This window comes from Ctenocephalides felis, unplaced genomic scaffold (assembly GCF_003426905.1).
Source record: "Ctenocephalides felis isolate EL2017-DRISC unplaced genomic scaffold, ASM342690v1 CF-g0.4_SCAFFOLD_01886, whole genome shotgun sequence".
Lineage (NCBI taxonomy): Eukaryota > Metazoa > Arthropoda > Insecta > Siphonaptera > Pulicidae > Ctenocephalides > Ctenocephalides felis.
The window spans coordinates 5122637-5142951 of NW_020538040.1; the positions used below are offsets into that span (position 1 = coordinate 5122637).

Genomic DNA, 20315 nt, shown 5'->3' on the forward strand with positions numbered 1-20315 from the left:
ACAATTACAACTAAGATAATGGAAAAAGAACAGTTTGCAATTTAATTTTTTTTTTAAATATATCCAGTGCTTTGATTCCTTCAGAGACATTTTAACAATAGACTAGATTTTTCCAAAATGTTTTCCATAATTTGCTCGACAGTAGTGTTCTTTTTTGTAGTTTACATCTCTGATTGCAACTTTATTAATTATTGCATCTTTAGAATCCATACAGATGTATTCTTTAAATATAAATGTAGAGTTAAAATAACATTTTAATAATATAATTATTTGCAGATTCCTCCATCGAGGGGCGGCAGCGATTATCCCAGTAGTTCTGTAAGTCTATTAAAAAAATTAAAATTTAATTAGAAATGATTCTAAATTACTTTTTATTTATTACAAATTCAAGTTTATGCAACTTGCCTTAAGGCAAAATGCCACTCACACCTAATTCTTTTTAATCGTTAAAGTGTTTCATTTATCAAATGCTACTATACTAGTTTCTAAACAACGATTTCCACACGCACACTATGCAGAATGTCTTTGAAAATTTCAATTTTGTATGGAAACAAGTATAGTATTCGAGTTTGTTCTGCACTATACTATGTTCCATAATGAGATTTCATCGTACTTATAACGTGGGATGTCTGAAGAAATACAATATTTGTATGGAATTTAGTATACTGCACACTTTTTAGAGAAAAGTACAAGGAAGAAAAATGTAAATAAATCTCGATTGTTTTCGATTAAGTTGATTATGGGAATGTTAGTGCAACTTGCCTTAAGGCAAAATACTACTTATTTAATTTAATTATAACTAGTTATATTATTATTTTGAATAATAATTATTGATTTTTATTGTTTCAGAGGAAAGAACAACCGTGCAGGAAAGCTGTGAGTAAAATTATATAATATAATGGCAATTTTAATATTTATGTAATATATATATATATATATATATATATATATATATATAAATTAATTTATTTTAGCCATGGATTATACCTTCCCAGATGAGAACATTGATTGAAGGTGAAACGGTGAGCAATTGCTTATAAATTTTTATTCAATAAACAAAATTTGTATATATATATATATATATATATATATATATATTTAAAAATAAATATTTAAACAAAATTAGTTTATTATCGACGTTTCGGAACTAAATACGTTCCATCGTCGATCGTTCTTCATACAAAACTTTATGAAAATTCAACTACAAAATTCGGCTTGGTACGAATTTTTAAACTTGAAAAATTTTCTTAGAAAACTTCAAATTTTGTTTAAGTCGTTTGAAAGAAGACAAAATTATCTAAGTTGTGACATACTTAGAAATATTTCTGTCCGTACAAAATTTTTATAAAAATTCAATACCGAAAATTAAGATTTTTGTTATTACTGACAAAAATGTTTATATAAAGTTGGTACAAAATTTGTTTTTTTTTTAAATTTTGTAAAATTTTCTGAGAATATTTTAAATTCTGTTTGAGTAATTTGAAATAAGATATAATTATCTAAATTATGACATACTTATTAATAGTTCTGTTCATACAAAGTTTTATAAAAATTTAATACTGAATATTAAGATTTTATTATTACTGACGAAAATGTTTATATAAGCATGGTACAAAGTTTCATTTTTTTGAAAATTTTGTAATTCTATTTGAGAAAGTTTTAAATTATGTTTGAGCTTTTTGAAAAAAGATAAAATTATATAAATTGTGACATATTTGGAAACATTTGTGTGCATACAAAATTTTAAGAAAAGTCAATACTGAAAATTAAGATTTTATTATTACTGACAAAAATGTTTATATAAGCATGGTACAAAATTTCATTTTTTTTTGAAAATCTTGTAAAATTTTCTGAGAAAGTTTTAAATTCTGTTTGAGCAATTTGAAAGAAGATAAAATTATCTAAATTGTAACATACTTAGAAATATTTGTGTTTATACAAAATTTTTATAGAAACTCATTTCAAAAATTTAGATTTAGATTGTATTGAAAATGATTATAAATTAATATTTATTTATATTAACATTTTTTTATTTTGCAGCGATGCATTTACGATCCATGGGTAAGTTTTGAATTTTTTTTTCATTGATTTGATTTTTACAATTTTACTAATTAATTTTTTTTTCAAATATCCAGACGATGAAGACACCTTTAATTGTGAGTAGTTAGATATATAAAAATATATTAAAATTTACTTTATACATATATATATATATATATATATATATATAGTTATATATATATATATATATATATTAAAATATATATAAATAATTTCCTGTTTAGCAATATTCTTTATTTATGAATATCAATTTAATTAATATTCTTTTTATCTTTAAAATCTCTATTATGACAAGAAACATTCTAAAAATCGTATTATTTTCAAATAAATTCAATGCAATTTTTTTATATTTATTTTGTACGTTTTGACACTTAATTTGTGTCATCGTTTATTCAGCGGTTTGAACCAAGAAAATACTGAGAATTTAAAAAATATAATTAATTCACGAAGACAAATAAAAACTAGTGGTGCATGGCATCGTGCCTTAAGGCAAATTGCTGGTACTTCCCGTACCGTAATGAAATATTCGAGAAATTTTAAACGTTCTCAAATATATTATTACTAATACTGTAACTTTCATTATTATTTTTGCTATTTTGTTAGCGAATCAAATGTAAATCATAATTCAATTTATTTCCAGAACATCCAGAACAATCGTGATTTCATTTCGAATTCAATTTGAAAAAAAAAATAGTTGCCAAATAATTACACAAAATTGAAAAAGTGCTCCCGCATAGTCACAGTCTAAACGCATTTGCAAATAATTCTGTGCGACATTTTCACTTATACTGTGATTGGTGGCATTTTCACACTTTTCAATAGTTTCACGGAAGTGGAGAAGTGCTCCACTACCTACATAAGCAGTCTAAACGCACTTTGGTAAACATTTGTACCAGAGTGGCGCTTAGACTGTGCTTAGCCTGGGTGATTTTCTGAATTTTTAATCCAAAATTACACAAAATATTTTATGGGAGAAAAAAATAGAATTTTTTTTTCTAAAAGCAATTATTTTGCTGAAACAAACAGAAAGTTCTTTGAATCATTTAAATCGGACGCTTAGTACTCTCAAAAACTGCCATTTTTTTAACATTTAGCTCTGTATCTCCGAAACCATTGGGCCTGCCATTGCCAAAAACGAATAATTACTTCTCCCAATCATTACTAATTGAATGATTTTTTAGATCATTTGAATCCGATACTCCATTCACTCAAAAACTCGATTTGTATTTTCTGCACTCTTTGCTCCGTATCTCCGTAACGGCTGGACCTGCCTTTGCCAAAAACTAAGCAGCACATCTCCCTATTAATAGGGATCGAATGTTTTTCAAACCATTCAAATCGGTTGATCCGTGCGCCCGAAAACGTGGACGAAAAATTATATCCATACATACGTACACACACATTCATTTAGTTTCAGAGGTATGCCAGTAAAATGTTCAGAAACCTTTAAAACGTTGAGAAATGCAAAAAAATTCATTTTCGATTTTCGGCCCATTACTATAACTACCCTATGGGAAGTTAATAAAAATATGAGAAATTATTAACTTCTCGTAGGGCAAGTTATAGTAATCGCAAAAAAATCGAAAATGAAAATTTGTATATATCTTTACGTTTCAAAGGTTTCTGAACATTAAATCTAATTTTTTAGGGCACGATGCCATCCATACACCCCACTAGTTACATCATTATACGGATGGCTTGTAAAATTATTTAATAAATAAGTAAATAAAACTTGGTTTTCTCATATCTGTTTTTATCTTCAGGTATTCCAGAGGCCACAAATTGTAAGTAATCTCATTATATATATGCACCACGTTTTATTTATTAAAATATAGTTTTTTTTTAAATATTATTATATTATTTCAGTATTCCAGTACTATCATTGAAGGGGTAAGAAATCTTATTTACAATCATAATAATATAATAAAATTATAATAATTATATAAAGAGTAATAAACTTATTGTTAATATCATTTTACATGAGCAGTGGCCTGTAGGATCTGACTTGGTGAGTTTTGTTTATAATTTATTTATAATATGAGTACACTATATTTTTATATGTTTTATTGGACATTATCAGATACATACGTTTCGATAGTATAATTTGTATCATCATCAGTGAAACAAAAATGAATGAAACATTTGCTTTTATTATTTCAGGGCATGTCTTGGATAGATCAAGCTCCTGAGGTGAGTTATATAAATAAATATATATACATATATATATATATATATATATATATATATATATGTATATATATACATATTAATTATTACTAAATTAATCATAAAAGTCTTCGAGTTATTTAAAAAAATGTAAATTATTACTCGAAATTATATATTGTAGAACAAGTCATTTTTATTTTATTTTGGATCATATTTGTATTTTGATATTAAAATGAAAGATATTTGAAAATTTTGAAAAAATACACTTGAAAATAAATAAATCGAAATATGTCTCTTAGAAACATTATCATATAATAAATATTACTTATAAAAATATTTAAAAAATATTTTACATTTAACTTTATAAGAGATGAAGAAGAAAGACATATTGAAAAACTAGTTTTTTTTTTTGAAATTGTTAATACTTTAGAAATTATTTTTGTAGATGTTTTTTGAAATATTTAAATTTATTAAATTTCTCAGAAATAATGCTCTTAATAAAATAAGAAATAATTTAAAATTCATCAACCTAAACACTTCTATTTTTTGTTTATTTATATTATTTATGCATGAATTTGTTATAATTTTTTCAAAATTATTTTAATAACACTTAAATTTTTTGGAACGATGATGTTAATTATTTTAATTGATTTCCTTATGATCATTTAGTTACACATTTTTTTTAAATCAATTAATGTACAAAATTAATTAATGTACCAAAAAATAATGTTAAATATTTTATAATGGTTTCCAGAAATGTAGAATCTTTGAATTATTTTTTGACCTAGTCATCTAAAAAAAATTATAAAAACTATATTTGATTGTTTAAAAATTAATTTGTTTATTAATCTGCAGGTTCATAATTTGGATACTTTGTTTTAATTACAAATATACACACAAATAATCAAAAAAATAATTATTATACGATTTTTTTTTATTTGAAATTAAAGAAAAACGTATACATTTTTAACTTGCAGATTATTTATATTATTTATTAATAATAAATATTAATTTTTTTTCAGAATATGTTTTGTGGGCAGCAAAAGAAAAGTAAGTACAAAATATTACATATATTATATATATAATTATATAAGTATAATAAATATTTATTTTTATTTTACAGTGACGAAACCTGATAAACCGAGCTGCAATTCGGTAAGTCTATTTTTCAATTTATTTATATTAATAAAAATTTAATTAAATTAATACTAATTTAATATTTGCAGATAAATTCTACCAGACTATCTGATACCACGAGAAGGGTAATTGATATATATATATATATATATATATATATATATATATATAAATTTACTACTAATGTGTCATTAAGTAAATTCGTGCGCCATCTGTGCGCCACTCAAATATTATGATACATAAGAATATTTATAAACCACATAACCTCTAATTAAATTCATGTGGGCTGTTCTATAATATCTTTTTTTTATTTATTTATTTAAAATTTCATTTTATTTATTCTAATTTTTTTTAAATTATATTCAAACCTATGCTCCTTACAATAAAAAATTCTATAAAACTAAACTTCTTATTATGAAAGAAATAATAATTTTTGATATTCAATTATGTTTAATAAAATATAATTTAAAACGTAAGTCTATATAATATGTTAGGAAAAAGAAAATTCATTCAGGAAACATCGTTATTACTTTATACTTTGATTAATAATTTATTTATTTATAAAATTTATAATAATACTCTTACTTCATTATATTTATTTGATTTAAATTTTGTTAAATTCCAATTCCCATTGATTATTTACACATATATATATGAAACTTTATACAACTTTTCTTAAGGCACAATGCCACTTACACTTAATTCTTTATTAATTTGACTTAATGATATAAGGTTTAGGTTTTAAAACTTCCCTTGGCTTTATGCAACACTCATAACATTCAACTGCCATTTTTCTTGTTCTAGTATAAATCGAGAAAAACACCAAGCAAAGAGATAAAAGATGTGAGTAATAAATTATATAATTATAATTATTGTAATAATATATATATATATATATATATATATATATATATATATATATATATATATATATATATATATATTTAAATAGCAATAACAATTGGAATAAAATTAATTTAGTTAATTCATTAATTTCGGATGTTTTTTAAATTAATATTAAATTTTATTTTAGTTTCTTATAATTAGTGACTGAAAAGTGCTAGAATATTTAGTAGAAATAGCTAAATTGATAAAAATGTACTATTTTTTCTAAAAAACGTCTATTTGTTTTATTAACCCCTAAAAGGTATTTTTAAAGTAAGAGTGTTTGAAAGTAAATATCCTTAAATTTAATTATCTTTATTAGAAGTAAATATTTTTTTATAGATGCAAAAAAATAATATTTATTTGAAATATTGTACAAAAACACTGATAAAAATCTCATATCGTTTCCTGAAATTTTACGATCATTAAATTCTATTAAACAAAAACAATGTTTTAAGTATTTTTTTGCTATTTGATCTAACAGATTTATTAGAACAATTCTGTTTATATAAAACTTTGTTTTTATAAAAATATTTATTGTTAATTTTATTTAATTCGTGTATCTACTGTATTTAAAATATTACCAAAAGTATTTAAAAGCATTTTAAAAGTAAGGGTGCGAATTGTATATAAATGTTCAAATTTTTTTTTTTTATTTCACTTTATTTCAGCAATCAGAAATACAAAAATGATTTCTATGAGCTAAACTGTACATTTAAATAAGTATGATATTATATAAGATAATCCAGTGATATATCTTACTTAGTTTAAATATTCAAATGAGTATGTTATGCTAGCAGAGTCTTCAAACATTCTTTCTTGCTTGTTTATATGTAAAATACGCCTGAACGCACGGCAAATAGTTAGTTTTATAATATTTAGAAAATGTGAAAATTTAAATGTGAAATTTTTTTTAATAATAGTTATTGATCTTCTTTTGCTTATTTTCCTGCAAAGCCAACTTGTGTTGCCACATCACTCCCTCTATGCTCTCTTATACCCCAAAAATGTATATAACAGAACTTTTAACTACAACGATTTTAACCAAATTTGCAAAATTTATTAGCATGCTTATTTTTTTGTATATTACGTAATGTTTTTGTAAATTTTTTGACTACTATTTTTTTTTCATTTTAGTGTCGCCTGATGCCATCAAAGAGTGAATTAGATGAAACCATCAAAAAAATTTATAAAGAAGTTGAGGAGCAGGAATTGGAAACTCCAGAGGTACATTAATGAACTAGTTTATATATATATATATATATATATATATATATATATATATATATATATATATATATATATATATATATATATATATCAGCAATTATTTGATTACTTTTTACAAAGTATAGCAAAAAGCCAGCGGCTTATTGCAAACAGTTTCTCTAGAAAAATTTAATATATCTTGTGATCCCATGATTATATTTTTATAAAAAAATGTGCATAGATACTTGAACTACTCTTCTACTGTATTAAGTAAAAATAAATCCTTAACTACTATTTATTATTTCACAATTAATTATTTTCTGAGAAAAGTGCGGCGTTACAACCGAAATATTACGCCTGCTGCTACTTCAACCCCCGTTACAATAGGTCTCTAGCTCCTCTACATAATTTATCACTATTGTACTAATGTTTTTTTTCAGAATACTAGTTTATATTTAATTCAATTTTTTTAAGTAAATTAGCACTTATTAACTTCCCGAAGCAGAAGTTTATGTTTCCATCAAAAAATCCGATTAGCTAATTTTATGTTTTCTCCTGGACGTTTCAAGCCATTCTGAATCGAATGAGACCGAATTTAAGGGAAAAGTATGTGTACGAATGAAAATGAACTGGACCCAATAAAAAATAGCTCTCGAGAAGTACAAGAAAAGTCTCAGGACCTATATAAAAATCTTGTCTATTCGTTAAAAATTATATTTTATTTAAATTATGTAAACACGTTCTCTTAAAATATTTTATTGGTTAAATATTAGTATTATTTCATTTTTAACTTCCCGTAGGGTAAGTTATAGTAATCGCAAAAAAATCGAAAATGAAAATTTTTACATATCTTTACGTTTCAGAGGTTTCTGAACATTTGGGCATACCTTAGAAAAAATGGATGTATGTGTGTGTGTGTGTGTGTGTGCGTGTGTGTATGTATGTGCGGATACAAATTTTCGTCGACGATTTCAGGAACACCGATCAACCGATATGAATAATTAAAAAAACATTCGATTCGTATTGATAAGGAGACGTGCTGATTAGTTTTTGGCGAAGGCAGGTCTAGCCGTTCCGAAGATACGGGGCAAAAAGTGCCGAAAACGGTAACTCAGTTTTTAAGAGAACGGAGCGTCCGATTTTAATAATTCAAAAAACATTTTACTTGTATTGACAAGGTGAAGAACCGATCAAATTTTCATAAAGGCAGGTCTAGCGGTTTCGGAGATCTAACGAAAAAAGTAAAAAAAATGCCATTTGGCGGTCAAAAATGATCTTTAGACATATGCACATCAAATTATCAGATATTTTATAGAGATTTTAACAATAAGTATATTTTTGGTTTACATTCCTATGGGTTCCGTACCAATGTTTACGCGTTAGACGTCGACGCGGCGCTTACGCGGTTTGATATTTCGTCTTTATGCAGTTAAAGCAGTACGATTGCTTTGAAAAAAAGTTTAGATCTTTCAAAATATGTCAGAATAAAGAAAACATTTTTTTTCAAAAAAAGAAATTAAAAAAAATTTTTTTTTCAAAAAAAGAAATTAAAAAATTTTTTTTTTTCAAAAAAAGTATTTTTTGTCTAATTGTTTCTCAAAAATCTAATTATTTCGAAGTAATTTTTTTTCAAAAATGTTAATCGTTTTTAAAAAAATAATAATTTTTGGTACGGGAAGTTCCAGCAATTTGCCTTAAGGCACGATGCCTTAATTGCCTTAAGATAGAATTCTACTTACAGCTAGTTGAAAATGTTCTTATGAGTATGTTTTGTTCTCAAAATTTCAGATTCATTATAACAATATTATATATATATATATATATATATATATATATATATATATAAATTTATCTTAGAATTAAACCTATGGGTTTATCTAGAATTGAACCTTGGGGTAAATTTACAAGCTATACTCATGTAGAATTAACATGGAAAATTAAAATTGAAATAATTCAAGAGCAGTCGTGTTTGTCATCTAATGCCACTTTCAACTAGTTTTATGTTTTTTTTTTTTCAGAATATCGCCGCCAGACTTTTCATGCAAGCTTCAGGAATCGAGTTATCAGATAAATCGAGCAAAGTTATTCCCATAATAATGCCTGATGAAATTGAATTTGCTGATACTCTGTCTTTAGTGAATGTTGCTCCTGGACCTTTTCAGGTAATAAAAAAACAATTAATAAAGTCTAACAATTAGGTATAACATCAATAAAAACATAAATTTGTCTCAAAAATTTATTTCACCATTTATACGTTTTGGCTATAAATCCTAGTCTTCATTTAATGTGGAAACTAAAACTGAAATTTATAAACTAAAACTGAAGCAATTGAAGTTGAAAAATTTAAAGAGTTAAAGAGTTCTTACAATCTGCATGTATTTGCTGTGCATTCAAGCGTTTTACACATACTGCAACGTCATTCGTATGTTATGAATCCGAGTCAGAAACACCCTGTTATCTAACAACGTTCTTTCGACATTTGTGCGGTTTTAAGGTTCAATTTTCTATACCACAACTTGAGAAATGCGCCTGACTGCACGGCAACCGTTTGGCTTTTGTCAATATTAGTAAGGAAAGTTTTTCACAACATGGCCTTGCCATAACATTGGCCTGCTATGCAGCAGAATCGGTCTCTTAATTTTTGTTTTTTTTTTTCTTTAGGATGCACTTGTTCCCAGGAATATTGCCAAACCTCATTTAGACCTTTATGAAGCCCACGAACTGGAATTGGCATCAATTGCTGCCAATACGATGCCAGTTTTGCCGCAGGACGATATTATCTCGACTATATATCCAGACAGGTAAGAGGAAATTGATAATTGACTAGTTGTAAGTGGTATTAACTTTCCCATAATCGACTTGATCGATAACAATCGAGATTTATTTACATTTTTCTTCCCCGTACTTTTCTCTAAAACGTGTGCACTATACTAAATTCCATACAAATATTGTATTTCTTCAGACTTCGTACGTAGTAAGTACGATGAAATCTCATTATGGAATGTAGTATAGTGCAGAACAAACTCGAGTACTATACTTGTTTCCATACAAAATTGAAATTTTCAAAGGCATTCTGCATGGTGTGCGTGCGGAATTCTTTGCTTAGAAATTAGTATAGCTGCATTTGATAAATGAAACACTTTATGGATTGAAAAGAATTAGGTTTAAGTGACATTTTGCCTTAAGGCAAGTTTCATGAGTGTGTAAATCATCAACTTAATCAATAAGAATCGAGTTTTAATTACTTTTAAATCTGTTATTGCAAATATATGCTAGTGCTTGCCATGTCGGCCGCACCTAACACGACGCTTTCTCATACATTTTTACTTAGGTTGGGTGTGCATGGTAAGCGTTACGTCAATACTTATTAGAATGTTTAGTAGTATTTTTTTTAAATAGAATTTTGTCAAGTACAAGATATTACAAGCTAAGTAAAACTTTATTTTCTCTTGTTTTAGGTAAACTTTTTGGCTATGAGTTAAAAATTAGTTGTTAGTGACATTTTGTCGTGAATCGAAATAATAATGAACAAATAATTTGATTTGTTAATAATCTACATATGTTTTATTCGCTAACTTTTTAGTTTTTAATGTAAATAACTGTTTATATCTCTGTCTTTATTTATACCTGTCTTTATTTATATCTGTCTTTATTTATATCTGTCTTTATTTCTAACTATCCACTTTTCTATTAAATTTGCTCGTCAGTAGAGTTCTTTTTTTACAAAAAATTAATTCTCTCGCCAGAAAAGTCATTTTTGTCTTAACATTTCTCATTCATTTGCAGTAGAGTCTTTTGAAAATACAAAAAAAAAATTAGTTTGCACGCCAGTAGAGTCCCTTTTCTTATTTTTACCTGTCAACCTTACTCACTGAGAAATATTAATTAATTTATTTTGAAATTGAAACATATATTCGATATTAAGTTGTAATTACCTTAATGAATTTCGATTCAGAATGTGTATTATTATACTCAGTCGCGCCTAAAGAAGTTTTACTTGCAATATATCAAAATGTAAGAATTTAATATGTAACGATTTTGTAATGCTTATTAACAAAATTAGATACAAAACTAGGAATAATAATAATTATTTTAATCTTTGCAATACTTTGATTGCTTTTTGACAATTCTAACATTTTGCTTTTAATAATATTAACTATTTATTAACTTCCCGTAGGGTAGTTATAGTAATTTGCCGAAAATCGAAAATAAAATTTTTGTTTCTAATTTTTTTTTTTCAATAAATGTTTTTGGATTAAAAATTCAAAAAATGACCCAATTAAGAACAGTCTAAGCGCCACTCTGGTACAAATGTTTACCCGACTGTTTATATACCGGAGCATTTTTCTAATTAAGTTAAGAGTTAATATTGTCGTCATTTAAAACATGGCACCATCTTTAGGCGCAAAGGATAAATAACACAAGATTTGACAATTTAATATATTAATATATTATATTATTAAATTCAATAGTTTTCCGGTAGATGTCGCTTTTGAATTTGTAATTTTTGACTTTTAACAAGTACAATAGACGCCATTATCGCATGACGCCATGACGCCATTAATAAAAATTGAATATAAGCTCAAATAACCTCTTAAATAGTCCAGTGATATTAGTGAAATTAGTGTAAAAGTGGTGAAAATGTTTTGAATATATTAGTGATGTGACAAATTATATTTAAGTGATTGCCAAAGTAAGTGTTTACACGTATCTGGAATTTAATCCAACTTTCCTCAAGACAAAATGTCACTTACACCTAATTCTTTTTAATCGATAAAGTGTTCCATTTATCAAATGCAACTATACTAGTTTCTGAACAAAGATTTCCGCACGCACACCATACATAATGTCTTTGAAAATTTCAATTTTGTATGGAAACAAGTATAGTACTCGAGTTAGTTCTGCACTATACTACATTCCATAATGAGATTTTATCGCATTTACTACGTGAGATGTATGAAGAAATTAGTTGAAAGTGGCATTTTGCTTTACTTCGATAAAATTTTTACTACACGATTACATTTAAATCGTGTACGTAGTCCCTGATATTATTTAATAATTTAAATTAATTATAAAATTTTTTACACACCTGGAAAATATTTGTAAGATAATTTGATTGACTTATCACATCACAAAAGGGACTTTTGACACATGTTTTAAATATCATATTTTTTCAAACTTTGATGAATGTTTGTTTTTTAAGTCCATGGTTATCTATCAACATAAAAAGTTTCATTGAAAACAATTTTTCTACTGTTAATCACGCAGAAACGGCTTGGCCGATCTTTGTCCAGTTCAAATAGTTTTTGTATTTTTAAAAGTGGACGAAAATTTTGCTTTCCCGTTTTTCCAGATTTTTTTTCTCTAATTTTGCTCGTTTGTAGACCCTCTTCTTTATTATTGTATTTATTATACAATGACATTTTGTGAATTGTTATGAAAGTGTTATTTTCTGCTAATTACTGACACGATAGTATTTATCGAATTAAACTTTTCAGTACAAAGAAAAAGAGTTTAAAGTAGCTTTTGAATAAAAGATTTTACTGACGAAAAAATGAAGCTTCAAACTAGACAATAAAATTTGGACACTATCGACAATCAAACTTTAATTTTAATCTAGAAGAATAAAAATGAACTCCACTAATAAGAAAAATTTAATTTTATTCTCGAAGACAAAAAATGGGCACTACTGACAAGCAAATTAAATTGCAAGCAAAAAGATGAAAAAGAGACTCTACTGACTAGCAAACTTTACCTTTGATCTAAAATATTAAGAAGGGACTCTACTGACGAGCAAATTTTAGCTTTGATCTAGAAAATAAAAAAGAGACACAACTAACAAGCAAATTAAATTGCAAACTAAAAGATAAAAGAGATTTTACTTAAGGCAAATTGCTGGAACTTCTCCCAATCACTACAAATTGAAAGTATTTTTAGATCATTCAAATCCGATACTCTGTTCTCTCAAAAACTTGATTAGTATTTTCTGCACTCTTTGCCCTGTATCTCCGTAACTGCAGGACTTGCCTTTGCCGAGAACTAATCATCACATCTTCCTATAGATAGAAATCGAATGTTCCAATCTAAAAGCATTCAATTAGTAATGATTGGGAGAAGTGGTAATTAGTTTTTGGCAAAAGCAGGTCCCGAAATTTCGAAGATACAGAGCTAAATGTGCAAATGTGCAAATGTTCCTAATTCCGAGCATTTGGTTACGGTACGGGAAGTTCTAGCAATTTGTCTTAAGACACGATGCCATATCCTACCAGTTATGATTTTTTTGCCGGTAGATATCATATTCTTCTAGATCCTACTAAAATATTACGGCCCTACGACAACTGGTTTAGGTTTAAAAATTCGTCAAAGTTTGCAAAAATTAGTATCGTTTTTTGGCATTTGTCAAAATTAGAACTTTCATCGACGTTTACTCAAAAACGCCTGAACCGATTTCAAAATTTTAAAAGCCATTCGATATATCTCGATGAGGACTAGCGTTTGTCAGTTTTGTGCGACGATCTGTCGAGTCGTTTTTTTGTAATTTGAAAAAAGTGTTAAACTTTTCGTCCACATTTAAGCTCATACTACCGAATCGATTTTGAGTCAAAAACTGTTCGAAAGATATAAGTTGGGAATGATATTGATTAGTTTTAGGTGAAAATCTACCGAAAATTAAGCCGATTTTTATGGAACTTTCTTTGGCGATATATATCATGGTCTTATAGAACTTACTGAATTATTACGGCCTTACGACCAGTAGTTTAATTCTAAAAATTCATCAAAGTTTGAGAAATAGAGTAGTTTTTTTTGACGTTTGTTAAAATCAAAATTAGACGATTTACTTGGTATAACGATAAAGTACTTGGTCTTAATTAACATACTAAACCATTAAAATCCTACGACAACTGGTTCAAATACAAAAATTGTTGATTTTTTGAAAATTTGCTTTTAGAAAATACTCCGAGTTAACGCGTTCGTTCATTTTGAAATATGTGTAATAGATCCACTCGGAATACTTTTAATCGCTCATAAATTAATTTATATTTTATTAACTAAGTCGATTATTTGCATATATCGGAAAGTTCATGTAACTTGCCTCAAGGCAAAATGGCCAACTATAGTTTCGATCTAGATCTAGATGATAAAAAGGGACTCTGCTGACGAGCAAATTCTAATTTTGTATTACAAGATAAAAAAGATAAGAAAAGGACTCTACTGACGAACAAATCTGTTTTTTTCCTTCTAGTACTCCAAGAGAGCCGAAGCGTCGCCTGCGAAGCAAACACGAACTAGCCGGCGAATTAGGCGTCGAAGAAATCCTCGCGTTCGGCGACGAGAACGTCTTCGGTTAGTACCACAAATTTACACCTAAAATTTGCCAATTTTTTTAAGTAAAACTTCTTTAGGCGCGACATGGGTGTAAAAACTTCTTTAGGCGCGACATGGGTGTAAAAACTTCTTTAGGCGCGACACGGGTGTAAATCCGTACAAATGCAACGTGAAGTTGAACGCTACGACGCTAGTAAGCGCAGCTATCGCAATTATTCGATCTAGTCTGCGAGCAAAACAAGAAATATATCAAATGTCAAATCATATGTCAAAAACAAAACAAAATGTGTCGACTTTCACTTGAGTTTTGTATTCAGCTCGTAGTCTCTAAACATTTTTTGAAGTAAAACTTCTTTAGGCGCGACATGGGTTAGCAGTATAATTCGTGAGTTAATAAAAATGTCAGGATCGGAAGAATATTTTATCCCGTCCCCCGTAAATAATTGTAGTGCGAATGATCGCAAATAAATAATGAAACTAATGAAAAATCTGCGCTGCGTAAGAAATGATAGCTTTGGCTATGTATGTTTTATATGTGATCGACTTTGGCTTCAAAGTGACTTAGAAATATCAAATGATGCTCAAAAACAAATTCCTAATAATGTTTTTTGAATATTGATTTAAATAATCAGATTGGATGTCAAACTTGTCGAAAGATGTTAAATTCGGGTGAAATTCCCATTTTGTGTAAGTTTAACGGGTTTGTATTTCCACCTATACCAAATTATCTACCTAAACTAGATACTGTATCTGAAAGGTTAATTTCACCTATACATAGATCAAGCTATGTGCAGGGCTTAATAAATAAAACAAATATAAAAGTATGGCTTCAATTTGTTAGGCAAGACGGATATTACAGCTGTTCAAGGAATGAGATTATATCGTCAGCGAAAAAGTAAAAAAATACAAACAGTAAATGAATGTATGTTAATTTTAATTACATGAAGTTCTTCAAACACAATTGTTACAGGATGAGTTAATTTGCAAAAACAATATTTGTTTAGGCGTTGTTTAACATAATCCACTGTGTGAATGAATATTATAGAATTTATTAATCAGCAATTACTTTAGAACGATCATGTCATATTTCAAGTACGAATTTGATTACATTATTGTTCACAATCATAAATATATAGTTTATAATTTATCATTATATAAATGTGTATAATGGTTGACAGTGACACTAATAAATGTGTGCATCACGAATGTTACCATAATACTAATAAACATTATTCAAAATTTTTATATGATGTATTTATTTTTTCTCAACTTAAATTTGCTACAATATAATTGCAAATAAGTTTTACTTCAATCGCGTGTGATCCTTACGCGCACTCTTTTTTATTTTTACAAAAATTCATTTATTACAGAATTAACTCAACTATCTGAGATGATCGGCTGGACGCCGACACCACCAGAAGAAGCAGGAAAACCAGTGGCTGCAGACGGCGATAAGGAGGGGCTCATTTACCCTTTGGAATTAGCAAGACCACATACCATTTTAAGGGTGCAACTTAAGGGATCGAATGTTCCTGAGTGGTTTGGAGGTAAATGGATTACGAGATTGTTATTAGAGCAACTGCAATAAGGTTAGTTTTGATTTGTCGATTTTTTTAGTATATTATTAAAGACATCAACGAGGATGTTATTTACGAGGGCGTTTTCCAAGACACTTTTCTGATGGTGTGATTTTCTCAGGCTTGCTTGTACGTATAGATTATTATATAGGTTCTTGAGATAATTCTGTCTTATAACATTGTATTGTCATGGCAACGTTAGCTTATGCTTATTGCTTGATAGTGAAGCTGTGAAAATGTTTATCTAATATCAGGCGTATTTTGCATATAAACAAAGCAAGGAAAAATATGTTTAATAACAGAATCTGCGATGATGCAATTATCATACCTTACTTGTTTATATATAAAATACGCCTGATAGCACGCAAATAGATAGACTTTTGCACAGTTTAGAGTTTAGATTTAAATTAGAAAAGTACTCCACTGACAAGCAAGATTGCTTTCTTCTGTATAAACATATTGTTAACATGTTATATTACTAATAATAAAATTCAATTTTAATTTAGATTTTATGTGAAAAGAAACTCGACTGACGAGCAAACAAAAATTTGTAAAATTTTTGAGTACCATGCAAATGTTTTTTTTTTGTTTAAGAGTTTAAATTCTATTTTTGATTTTAAAAATTATTTTCAGTAATTCTTTTTTGTTGAAATGTAATATTGAAATTGCTTGCCAATATCAATAATAAAGTTTGCTCGTCAGTAGAGTCCCTTTTTTGTCTTATAGCATATCAGTAGAGTCTTATTTTTTAAAATTCTAGGTCAAAATTCAAGATTTGCTCATAAGTAGAGTCTTTTTTTTGTCTTACTCTCTGCAATTTAATTTTCTCGTCAGTAGAGTCTCTTTACTACCATATAGTTTGCAATTTAATTTACTCGTCAGTAGAATTTCTTTTCTGTTTTTTAAATCAAGGTTAAAGTCTGTATAATTTGCTCGTCAGTAGAGTCCTGTTTCTATCATAAAATTCGAAATTTTATTTGCTCGTCAGTAGAATCTATTTTTTAATGCAATTTAATTTTTTTTATTTTTTTAGATCCAACTTAGTCAATAAAGTTTGATCATCTGTAGAGTTTATTTCTAAAAATATCTCAATTGGTCTGTCAGTAGAGTCTCTTTATCATGTTCTAGTTTGCAATTTAATTTGCTCGTTAGTAGAGTCTCTTTTTCATGTTCTATATCTAAATAAAAGTCGTTCGTTAGTAGAGTCCTCTTTTTTATTATGTTAGATCAAAATTATAATTTGCTTATGAGTAGAGTCCCTTTCTCTTCATATATTTTTAGATAACTCAAAATTGTGGTTGTGGCTAAATGTAGTTGTTAGTAGAGTTCTTTTTATGTTTTACTTTGCTCGTCAGTAAAGTTCTTTATTTTCATTTTTCTGTTTGCATTTTAATTTGCTTCTCAGAAGAGTCCTTTTCTACATCTCTAAGATGGAAATTGAGGTTTGCTCGTCAGCAGATACCATTTTTCATTTTCTAGTTTGCAATTTAATTTTATCTTTTAGTTTGAAATTTTTTTTGGTCGTCAGTAGAGTCCCGTTTTTACATTCTAGATTAATATTATATTTTGCTTGTCAGTAGAGTCCCTTTTCTTCATATTCTAGATCGTAATTATAGTTTGCTCGTCAGTAGACCCCTTATTTCATCTTTTAGATCCGAATTAAGTAGAGTCCTTTTTCATCTTTTAGTCTAAATCGAAATTCAAGTTTGCTCGTCAGTAGAGTCCCTTCTACATTCTTTAGATCAGAAATAAAGTTTGCTCGTCAGTAGAGTCCCTTCTTTATATTTCTGATCATTGTGAAATATTATATAGATACATGTAATTATCAAATTGATTAAAGTCGTACGATTCGGTCAAGTCGTATTAGTCGATTGAAGTCAGATTTAATTCAGTTTTTTCTAAGTTTTTTGTTTCAATTGCTATTTTAAAGTATACCGAGTTGCTGTAGGGTATAATGATGTTAGACAAAATCGTAGATTGTTCCATTTTAAATAAATTTGCCAAATATTGTATATAGTTTGGATGAACCGTTAAAAAGTTAAAAAAGTTACAAGATAAAAAAGTGCACAATGTAAACTGCGTACTATATATAGTACAGCGGGTCAAACACGAGTTAAAAAGTTTCACTTCAAATATAGGCATGTGGGGTAGCAAATAAAAGGTCTCGACGAGCACTATTCAAATATCATTGTAACACACTCAACAAACAAACAGGATTCCGAATACTATATTTATTTAATAGACAAATTTTTGTCATTTAAAGTATTCAAAGTTGCTGTAAGGTCTAATCTATAATAAATCCTATTGTAGATAATTTAATTTGGCACAATTTTGCCGAATATTTTGTTCAATTTGGACGAACGGTTCAAAAGTTACAAAAGATATTATGAAAAGTAAACCAATGGGTTGCAGAACTCGGGGTCTAAAACAGTTTTACTTCAAATATAGGCATGTGAGGTATCAAATGAAAGGACTCGATGAGCACTTTCCAAATATCTTTGTAACATACTCTACAAACCAACAGGATTCCGAATACCATACTTGGTTTAATTAAATTTATTTAATACACAAATTTTTGTCATTTAAAGTATACAAAGTTGCTGTAAGGTCTAATCTATATGAGAACATATTATAGATAATTTAATTTAGAACAATTTTGCCGAATATTTTGTTCAATTTGGGCAAACAGTTCAAAAGTTACAAAAGATATTATGAAAAGTAAACCAATGGGTTGCAGAACTTGGGGTCTAAAACAGTTTTGCTTCAAATATAGACATGTGGGGTATCAAATGTAAGGTCTCGACAAGGACTATCTAAATATCATTGTAACACACTCAACCAACCAACAGGATACCACATTTATTTAACGTGTAGAATATAAACTGCGTACTATATATAGTACAGCGGGTCAAATACGAGTTAAAAAGTTTCACTTCAAACATAGACATGTGGGGTATCAAATAAAAGGGCTCGACGAGCACTATCCAAATATCTTTGCAACATACTCTACAATCCAACAGGATTCGGAATACCATATTTATTTCTACAATATTTCTATAGTTCTATCGTTCATTAAATCTTGAAAAATTTCTTTGGCAATCTCGAAAAAGATTTATCAAAATCCGAATAACCGTTTCGGAGAAGTATCAAATCATACACCCGTAGAGAAGAATTTTATATATATATATATAAGATTTAATAATTATTTATTTCTTTTTTAGGTTTTCGTACAATGTTACCAGACGACGACGAAGTGGAAGAATTCGATAACTTCTTCGACGTCCTCAACGAAGCCCATTCGATGATGGGTCCTATCGAGGGCGAAACGACCTTCTACGACATTACACCCGATGATGAAGATGATGATAATGATGATGATGAGCCCCAAGAAAAGATTAAAGACACGCCTGCTGAGCCTCCTAAATAACTATTTTTTTATGTTTCGTATTAGTTTGTTAAAAAGTTTATAAAAAAATGCCTTCAGTGCCTTCAATGTTATTATCGTAACGCGCCAAAAAAATGAAACGAAAGACTTTGGATTAATAAAATATTTTGCGTAGTTGAGGAAATTTAATTTGTGATAAGTGGTTAAGAACAAGGGATTAGTGGTGTATTTGGTAAAGTCTAAAAGAGACTTTTATTGGTGATAAACATAAGTGATGTGATTAAGTGCTTGTTTATATTGTTAGTGAAAATGTGTATTAAGTTGCGGTGCGATCAGGCGTATTTTACATATAAACAAAGCAAAGAAGAATTTCTGCTGCTGTTGGAGAAGGTGAGTTTGTTTTTAATTTTTTTAAAATAGTTTTAAGTATCATTTTACCTTAAGGCAAGTTGCATGAACGTCCCTATATATATCTACATACATATAAAAATAAGTCGGGTTTTACTTCCTGACGATTTAACTCCAGAACGCGGAATTGAAATGTTTGGCAAATGACAGTCTTCATTTGT

At 27.8% G+C, this 20315-nt stretch overlaps 2 protein-coding genes across 2 annotated transcripts in view; both read left to right on the plus strand.

Moving 5' to 3' along the window:
- LOC113378516 (nascent polypeptide-associated complex subunit alpha, muscle-specific form-like) overlaps positions 1–10920 on the plus strand; it is a 109500-nt gene extending 98580 nt beyond the window's left edge. The window contains exons 160-172 of the mRNA XM_026619058.1: positions 277–318; positions 850–876; positions 3825–3845; positions 3928–3951; positions 4049–4069; positions 4222–4251; positions 5250–5277; positions 5351–5382; positions 5454–5489; positions 7387–7476; positions 9477–9620; positions 10120–10259; positions 10917–10920. Coding sequence (XP_026474843.1) covers positions 277–318; positions 850–876; positions 3825–3845; positions 3928–3951; positions 4049–4069; positions 4222–4251; positions 5250–5277; positions 5351–5382; positions 5454–5489; positions 7387–7476; positions 9477–9620; positions 10120–10259; positions 10917–10920 — 639 coding nt within the window. The remainder of the gene's footprint in view (positions 1–276; positions 319–849; positions 877–3824; positions 3846–3927; positions 3952–4048; positions 4070–4221; positions 4252–5249; positions 5278–5350; positions 5383–5453; positions 5490–7386; positions 7477–9476; positions 9621–10119; positions 10260–10916) is intronic.
- Positions 10921–12023: 1103 nt separating this feature from the next.
- On the plus strand, positions 12024–19963 carry LOC113378353. The gene is made up of 4 exons (XM_026618890.1): positions 12024–12151; positions 14702–14802; positions 16155–16331; positions 19583–19963. The coding sequence occupies exons 3-4, from the start codon at positions 16175–16177 to the stop codon at positions 19786–19788; spliced, it is 363 nt and encodes a 120-aa protein (XP_026474675.1). The 5' UTR covers positions 12024–12151; positions 14702–14802; positions 16155–16174; the 3' UTR covers positions 19789–19963.
- The last annotated feature ends 352 nt before the right edge of the window (positions 19964–20315 follow it).